This window comes from Citrus clementina, unplaced genomic scaffold, assembly GCF_000493195.1.
Source record: "Citrus clementina cultivar Clemenules unplaced genomic scaffold, Citrus_clementina_v1.0 scaffold_2, whole genome shotgun sequence".
NCBI lineage: Eukaryota > Viridiplantae > Streptophyta > Magnoliopsida > Sapindales > Rutaceae > Citrus > Citrus x clementina.
This window is the reverse complement of record NW_006262688.1, coordinates 28,430,909-28,440,210: the sequence shown is the minus strand read 5'-3', so window position 1 is coordinate 28,440,210 and position 9,302 is coordinate 28,430,909. Positions and strand designations below refer to the sequence as shown.

General features: G+C 43.1%; 2 protein-coding genes across 2 annotated transcripts in view; both read right to left on the bottom strand.

The window, feature by feature from the left end:
- Positions 1 to 4,058: 4,058 nt before the first annotated feature.
- LOC112101039 lies at positions 4,059 to 4,957 on the bottom strand. Its single transcript, XM_024190933.1, has 2 exons — positions 4,657 to 4,957; positions 4,059 to 4,384 (listed from the first exon to the last, which is right to left on the bottom strand). The coding sequence occupies exons 1-2, from the start codon at positions 4,955 to 4,957 to the stop codon at positions 4,059 to 4,061; spliced, it is 627 nt and encodes a 208-aa protein (XP_024046701.1).
- Positions 4,958 to 8,223: 3,266 nt separating this feature from the next.
- The window catches only part of LOC112101038 (LEAF RUST 10 DISEASE-RESISTANCE LOCUS RECEPTOR-LIKE PROTEIN KINASE-like 2.4), a 3,205-nt gene continuing 2,126 nt past the window's right edge, over positions 8,224 to 9,302 (bottom strand). Inside the window, 1 exon segment of the mRNA XM_024190932.1 lies at positions 8,224 to 8,737. Within this exon segment, the coding sequence (XP_024046700.1) occupies positions 8,224 to 8,737 (514 nt within the window).

The following is a 9,302-nucleotide window of genomic DNA, read 5'->3' as shown; positions in this document are numbered from 1 at the left end:
CATTACTGTTTTGACCTCTCCATGCTGCTGTGGTGAACTGGAAACTTGCCTTTCTCAATAGTCATTGCCAAGGTCTAAACTCAAGAAGCAAGTTGTCCCACCATCTTTTCGAGGCTTGAAACAGATTGGGCTTGTGCATTGAAGCCTGCTCTCAACTCATTTCGTAGTCCATCAATGGTACGGTTCTGTTGCTCAATCGTGGAGTGAGTAACATTCTTGAATTCTGGAATGCATCATCCTATAGTCTTGATTGAGAGTAGTTCTGGTTCTGATTGTATGGTCTAAATGGTGGCTGAAAGGCTTGAGGAACTTGAGAAATTTGTTGAATTGGTGGAGTTGGAGTTGCTGGTCCATTCTGTTGGAATCCTTGAGACCATGAAAAATTATGGTGATCTCCCCATCCAAGGTTATATGTGTTGGAGTATGAGTTGTAATTTGAAGGTTTTCTCATTACACCTATGGCATTGGCTTGATCTGAGTATGAGTCATGGTCATGTGGTTTTGTTGATTGTGCAGTCGTTAATGATGCTATTTGTCGAGCAAGACCTTCAACCATCTCCTTAACTTCTTTGATTCTCGAAGTTGACTCGCCAATGTAAACCTCATTTACTCCCTTAATTCTTTTAGTGTTCCTGAGCGATCGACTCCGTTGTTGGGAATTATCTGCTTGTCGCTGGAAGAATTCCCAAATCTCTGATGTACTTTTTGACATTAGCTCTCATCAACTTATTGCTATTAGTCATTCTTGCACATTCGGTAATAATCCCTCCAAAAAATATTGGCATTGGTGTCATTTCTTGCACCCATGATGTGGACACTTTAAGAGTAGCACATTGAATCGCTCCCATATTTTGAAAAACTATTCGTCCTCTCTCTGGGTAAACTCTGAGATTTCCCTGCGAATAGCATTGGTTTTATGCACTAGGAAATATTTATTCAAAAATTTAGTTACCATTTGTTCCCATGATGCAATACTATTAGCAGATAAAGTATTTAACCATGAACAAGCTCTATCCTTTAAAGAAAATGGGAATAGTCTAAGTTTAACATCATCATCTGAAAAATTCTCATATTTAGATGTTTGACAAATAGCATGAAAATCATTCAAATGATTATATGGGTCCTCATTTTCTAAGCCATAAAATGTGGGGAGACAATTTAGCACACTAGGTTTTAGTTCAAAACTCCTAGCAGCTACATTTGGGTATCGTATACATGATGTGCTCATATTAGCTAAGGGACTAAAATAGTTCTTAAATGGCCTCTCATGTGGTGCATGTAAATCCATTCCAAATTTATTTTTAACGTGCTTGTGTGTGCGAAGTAATTTTTTTAGTTCAAGGTCTATAGGTTCAAGATTAGGTAATAATGACCTACGACCATGCATGCAAAGAACACAAAAATAAACAGGAACAAAACAAATAACAATAGAGAAAAAGGAGAAATTACGATAGTAATCTTATCGCGCTATTATAACCTTTCTATAAAAACACACTAAAACAAATACGTGAAATAAATTAACTAAAAAAATTAATAAAATAAACACACAAAAATTACAAAGAAAATAACTTAAAAATTAAATTACAAAATTGTAAAGAATAGAGAAAGAAAAGAAATTATTACCTATAAATGTATATTCACTTATTTTTTCTCTTTGTTTAATTAAAAAAATACAAGAAAACAAATAAAAGAAATTATTCACAAAAATTAATTCTACGAATTAAAATAACTTACTTTCCCGGCAACGGCGCCAAAAACTTATTGTGCAAATTTTATTGAACTCGCAAGTGCACAAATCTATTATAGAATAGACTAATGGTGACAAGTGTCGATCCCAAGAGGAGGTGGATTTTAATTGTGTGTAGAATTAATTTTGTAAATGGGTGGTTGGATTTCTTATGAAATTGATTTGGAATATTCTAAAACTTAAATTAAAAAGGCGAGAATAAATTGAAGATAAATCTATTGAAATAAAGTACTTGTGTATCTAGATCCCTATCAACATGCACCATGGGCTAAATATTTCTTATTAATACCAATTAAATCATGAGGGGGGGTTTCCACACTCATGAACCACGCTCTAATCAATATGGTGGTAAGGGCTTATCGTAACAAATAATAATAACCTTGTATTAAGGAGCCGGTGAAACCAAGGCGGTACTAAACAAGATTATTATTATTTGTCGAATAGAAGTCAAAACATCCACAAAAACTAGAGGGGAAGAGAAAATAAATTTTTCAAATAAAGCCCATGACACATGTTGAGACTTCATCTTCAACCCAAGCTTAAAAGAAAATTAGCCACTCATAATTGAACTAGGGGCAAAATGAAAATTTATTAAAATACGTAGAAAATACAAGATGGAGAAGAAATTACAGAAATTGGAGTCCAAAAATGGATTCACAGATATCAAATTAGGGGGGAGGCCCTCTTTTTATAGATACATTGAGTAAATCATGGCCATCGAATTAAAAACAGTTTGGACGCTCAGGATTGCGCCACGTCATCAGTCAACAGTAGGAGATCTGACACTGCCGAGAAGAAAGCAAGAGATCTGAACCTCAAGAATCTGAAGTTGATAAAGTGAGAATCTCTAGCGTAGGCAAGGGCAATCACTCTTGAGGAAGAGCTGACTAAGGTCAAGGAGGATCTGCAGAGGCAAAAGGCTACTTATGAGGCTCAGCTCGAATCTCTCAAGGATTCCCACCAGGTTCAGGTCGAGAACCTAGAGAAGTAAGCTGACAACCAATATGACCAGGGGCTTCGGCATTCTTATCGCTGCATCATGGCCGTCCTTGGGAAGCAGCATCCTGATCCAAAGATGGACGAGCTTGCTACTGGTGTTGCTCAATATATGGATGAGGAGGCAGCCAAAGAAGATGTCGAAGAGTTGAAGCCAAATGCCACTGAGGAGGAAACCTCTCCTCCTCGTGCAGTCCCTGCTGATGTTGCCAAGGCAAGTACCCCCTTAGGGCAACTGGTGAAACCCCCCTGCTCCTGAGGTGGAGCAGCCAGTAGAGGCGGCCCAACTTACTGACCCACCATCTTCTTGAATGTATCTTGTTTTGTAGTTGTTTTTTTAGAACATTGTATGTTAAGACTAGTAGCTTTTCATAATTATTGGCAGATTAATAAGAATGTTCTTATTTACTTTCTTTGCCTCGAGCTCTTGGCAAATTATTTTATTTTTTTTTCACTTACATTGTGGTCGAGCAGGTGCCGAAAATTTTGGCTTTCTATTGCCTTACGTTTGAGAGTCTGCTCGTCTTCGCTAGGTCGAACAGATCTTGGCATGCTTGGCTTCTGGTCTCGCTATAAAGCAGGCTTTGACACTTAGCCTTTACATGCCTTAGAAATTTTTACAACATTTGAGAGTCTACTCGTCTTCGCTTGGTCGAGTAAATCCTGACACACTTGCCTTTTGTTCTCGCCATGAAACAGGCTTTGAGACTTAGCATTTGCATGCCTTAGAAACTTTTGTAACGTTTGAGAGTCTGCTCGTCTTCGCTTGGTCGAGCAAATCCTGGCACACTTGGCTTTTGGTCTCGCCATAAAACAGGCTTTGAGACTTAGCCTTTGCATGCCTTAAAAACTTTACTCTATTACAATTGACTGAAATTCCTCAACGTTTCATTAATCGCTGAATTCAACTTACATGAGATTGATTTAACATAAAATGCATAATAACAAGAGCAAATAGAAATAACTTTTAAAGCATGATTGGGTCTTACTGGAAATATTTCCTGAGGTGTGTTGCGTTTCAGGGGCGTTTCACCTCGTGGCCATCCCCACGAACAAGCTTGTAGGCTCCGGGTCCTGCTACCTGCTTGACCCTATATGGCCCCTCCCAGTTTGGTCCAAGTACTCCTTGTGTCGAGCCTTTCGTGTTCTGGTTCACCCTCCTTAGTACCCAATCGCCGACCTTGAACTGTCATATACACACCTTCTGGTTGTAATATCGAGCAACCCTCTGCTGGTAAATGACTGATCACTTCGATGCTTGGTTCCTCTTCTCAATCAGCAAATCCAGATTCAAGCACATTTAGTCGTTATTTTTCTACTCATCGAAGTGATCTGTCCAGTGCGTGGTCGCCCCTATCTCGACCGGTACAACAGCTTCATGTCCGAAGGCCAAAGCGAACGGTGTTTTGTCGATTGTTGTTTTGTGGGTTGTCATGTATGCCCATAATACACTTAGTAGCTCATCAATCCATGCACCTTTTTTTGCTCTAAGCTTGGTTTTCAGAAGCCTCTTTATTATCTTGTTGGCCACTTCCACTTGTCCATTAGACTGAGGGTCAGCAGGTGAGCAATACTTCAGCTCTATCACGAGGTTTTGGCAGAAATCCCTGAAGTTATGGTTGTCAAACTGCCTGCCATTGTCTGTTATCAGGGCATAAGGGATCCCGTACCGACAGACCAGGTTTCTCCACATGAAATCAGTCGTCTTTTTTTCGGTGATCCTGCTGAGGACTTCTACCTCGATCCATTTCGTGAAGTAATCTATCGCTACTATTGCGTGTGTTGCTGCCCCTCATCCCTTTGGCAACGACCCAATCAAATCAATTCCCCATTGAGCAAATGGCCATGGCGAGGCTATAGAAGTGAGCTTTTCTTGTGGCTGAGCTTCTTTGCAAAACTCTGGCAGTTCACACAACTCCTGGTTTTCTCCTGCGCATCCTGGTGCATCGTCGGCCAGAAATATCTCTGCCTTAGAGCCTTGTGGGCAAGGGACCTCGCGCCAGAATAGTTTCCGCAAACTCCATCATGTACTTCTCTCAGTACATAATCCGGGTCGTCCTCATCTAAACACCGAAGGAACGGTAGACTATATCTCCGCCGATATAGCACCCCATCAATCATTGTGTACCTCAATGCCTGAGCTCTGATCTTCCGAGCTCGTAGCTTATCTGGTGGTAATACCTCATCTCTGATGTACGAGATTATCGGGTCCATCCACGAGCATTTCTGTTCTATTCGCACCACCTTCAAATTCTACTCGATGTTAGGACTGGACTTCACCTCCAAAGGGACCGACTTATGCATTTTTAGATCTGCTACAACTGCCACCCTGGCCAAAATATTTGCTCAACTGTTCTCCCCCCTTGGGATTTGTATCACCTCAACCGCCTCAAACTTCCCAATCATCTGCTTGACTTTCTTCAAGTATTGTTCCATCTTCCCATCTCTCAGTTGAAATCTTTCATTGACATGATTTGCAACCAGTTGGGAATCAGTTCGGATTTTTACCCTATCCGCTTTCACTGCCTTGGCCAATTCCTAACCCGATATTAAAGCTTCATATTCTGCCTGGTTATTTATGGCTGTGAACTCCACCTTTACAACATAATAGATTTCCTCCCCTGCTCCTCTGAGGATCCATCCACTGACACCTGCCATACCCGATCTTCGTTGTTGACTGTAGCAGCATCCAACTGGTTGAAATTTACTTCGGGCTCTACGAATTCTGCCACGAAATCGGCCATTGTCTGGGCCTTTACTGCTACACGAGGTTTATAACTTATGTCGAACTCACTCAACTCTATGGCCTATTTCACTAGCAACCAGAAGTATCCGGCTTGTGTAGAGTCTGTCGTAATGGTGGGTTTGTAATTACTGAGATGGGGAATACTTGAAAGTATAGCCTCAGCTTCCGAACAGCAACCACAAGAACAAGTGCCCATTTCTCTAACGGCGGGTATCTGGTCTCGGCATCTAGTAGGGTCTTGCTCGTGTAATATATTGGATATTGAACCCCTTCTTCCTCTCTCACTAGAACAAAACTCGTGGCATGATCCGATACCGCCATATATAGGAACAGCACGTCCCTATCCCGCGGCGTGGACAACAAAGGTGTTTGCTGCAAATATTACTTCAAATTCTAGAAGACTTCTTCGCATTCATGGGTCCATTCTGTTTTCTTTCCTCTCCTTATCACTTGAAAGAATGTCTGGCACTTATCTGTCGCCTTGGATATGAACCGACTCAATGCTGTCAACCTCTCTGTAAGGCTCTGTATCTCCTTCAGGTTACGAGGAGATCTCATCTGCATGATTGTCTGGATCTTCTCGGGATTCATCTCGATCCCTCGATGACTCACTATGAACCTAAGGAATTTGCCTGACTCGACCCAAAAGGCACACTTCTCTGGGTTGAGCTTCATTTTGTACTTCCTCAAAAGTCCAAATGTCTCCTCAAGGTGCTCGACATGTTCCTTCGGGATTTTTGATTTGGTTATCATGTCGTCCACATACACCTCCATTGTTCTCCCAATCAACGGCTTAAAGATTTTGTTCACCAACCTCTGGTACGTGGCACCCGCATTTTTAAGAATGAGATGTAATCTACATTGCTTCCCTTGCTGTTGTGGAGTAACAGCTTCGAGCAATTCTCTGGTCTCCTCTCACCACTCCAACCACCCCATTCACCCGATACTTGAGAGCTAGATAATGGTTGAAAAATACCGCTTTGCTCATCCTCAGAAAGGGGCAGCCTAGAATAATCTGGTAAGGACCCTCTTCATCAACCACCACAAAATTCAGTATCATAGTCTTTTCTGTCGGGGAGCTGCCAATTGTGATGGGCAGTTCGACCACGACTAGAGGAACCAGATTTCCTCCTCTAAATCCCTTCAGTGAGGTATTGATATGCTCTAACCTCAGGTCTGTTATTCTCATCTCCTCCAGAGTTGACTTGAACAAAACATCGACCGAGCTTCCCATGTCTACCAGAACTCAGTCAAACTTCTTGCTAGCAACGATGTCTTTAATGATTAAGGCATCCTCGTGTGGATATAGAATCCATTCTTCATCATCATCTGTCCACATGATCGGATCTTGCATGATTCTTGCTCGCTTGGCTGCTGGGGTGTTGAAGAACACTTCTTTGTTAGTCATGGCATACTTAGCGTAGTTCTTCCTCGATCTATTAAAATCTCCGGCCAATGTTGGGCCCCCAGCAATTACTCTTACCATAGGCTTCTCGTGGCTCATGTTCCTGTCACTCTGCTCCCCTTCACCTGACGAGGTCACCATCGAGAAGGTCTCATCTACGAACTCGTCCAGTTATCGATTTCTCACCAAATCTTCAACCCGAGTCTTGAGATCTCTGCATTCAGTTGTGGTATGACCGTGGGTGCCATGGAACTTGCAATAGCGTCTCATATTTCTCCTGCTAGGTAGCTTTGTTATTGGGGTAGGGAGGTACAGTAATCTCCGTTCCTTTATGGCCTCATACACCTCGTCCAAGGGTATCTTCAAGGAAGTATACCGCACATAGTCTTGGCTCTGGTCGATCATGTGTACCGCCTTTTCCCTGTTTTTGCTATTCCGAACTTGAGGGGGTAGCAGTGCTTCTGGTCTGCTTCATTTACCACCGTGTGGGTGTGGATGAGGATGACTATATGTCCGGTCATACCTTCTCCATGAAACCCTGACTGGTGAATGAGGAGGTTGTGCCCTACTACGCTGATATTGGAGTGGCCTCTGATGAGGTTGGTAAGAGGTGACCCGACCTCCTGCACCACTGCCTGAGGCATGGTGGTCTTTCCTCTTAATCGGCCTACTTCCTGATATGGTTCTCTTTTCTTTCCTCCTCAACCCTTCTAGCTGGTCTGTCTTAATCCGTGCTGCCTTTTCCTCCACAATCTATATGTCCCTCTTAGCCTGCTCGTAAGCGGCTGAATATGTCTGAACAGCTGGGCTCCTCAAATTATACCACAACCGTCTTATTTTCACCCCTTCTTTCAATCCCCTTAATGCCTGAGGATGGTTGAAGGCTCCCAAATCGAGGACAGTGCTATGGAACCTTTTAATGAATTCCTGAAGGGTTTCCTCCTCTCTCTGCTTCATGCTCGCCAGCTCCATCATATCATATTCTGGTGCCATTGCCCCACGAAACTGCTCTGTAAATTCGTGGCACATCTGCTCGAAGGATTTAACGCTCCCTTGAGGAAGTTTTTGGTACCACTCACCTTCTCGTCCCTCTACAGATAGCGGGAACACCCCGCATTTTTTAGCTTGGGATAATCCTTGCACCTCAGTTATGTCATTAAAGCGCTCTATGTGCACCAACGGATTGGTTCGCCCCGAATATCTGAGGTCTGGGAGGCGAAAATCCCTCGAAATGACTGCCCTCATGATTTCTGCCGAGAGCGGGGATTCTTCGTCCAACATTATCCTCCAACCTGGTGCCCTGCTTTGTCCTTTCATGTCATCTATTATCTACGCTAATCTGTGCACTTCTTCTTCCAGTTGTACAGCACGACCAGGGTCACATGCTGCAACCTGATCTCGCTCTTGCTCAACATCATGTAGGTGTTGCCGGAGTTCTTTTTCCTTTGCATTCGCCACTCCGTCATCATTATCAAAGGTCTGTCTCCTTGGGGATTGATCTTCTCTTCTATGCCTTTCCCCCCGCAGAGATGAGTTACCCCCCTCACCACCAAATCTTCTGGTGGTCCGACCTCTCATCATATTATCGTGCCCTGGTGTCATTCCGCCACTTCTCACCCCTTCCTTATGAACTCCCCTTCGTTCACTCCTCAGTTCGTGTAGGATGGTTGTCAGGGTCTCCATCTGTTTTTCCATCCGTTCTATCCGCTCATACATGGTTTTTTCTCGTACTTCATTGGCTATCTCTTTCAACGTCACGGACTTGTTAAGCCTCAAGTCACCTCCTTGTGCACTACTTCCTCCTACATCTATTGTTTCCTCACTACATTTCCTCTTCTTCTCTCTATCAATAGAAGTTTTTTTATCAGCTCCCCACAGACAGCGCCAAAATATTGATGCGAGATTCTGGTTTTCTGCTCGTCCACGACCAGGATCTCTCCTCGTAAGACCTCCTCTCCACGGACTCTTGCATATGTAGAAACAGGTTAGAGCACGCCGGGTGTTTTCCCAGCGTAAACCCTCCGACGCTCAAGTCAGAAACATAGGTTTCGTCTTCCTAGGAAATACGGCCACTAATCTTATGGCTCGTTTAAGATCTCTCAATAGAAAGCTCTTTTTATCTCAATTTTAATCTCAAAAAATTTAACCATTTACCTTCGTTGGTTACCTTTTTATAGGCTTCCCTTCAATCCGGGCCTTCCTATAATCCACGTCTATCACCTCCCCAACTCTCGAAAGTGGATACTCCATTATTGTGGTTGTGGCTGAATGGACTTTCATGCATCGATTCTCGGGTAGGAGTGCACGTCTCACCAACCGTCATTGACAAGGTCTCCCTACCTCAACCTCTAGCAGGAATGGCCTTATGCTCTTAGTAGGAGGCTGGCTCCCGCAGTGGCCACGTGAAG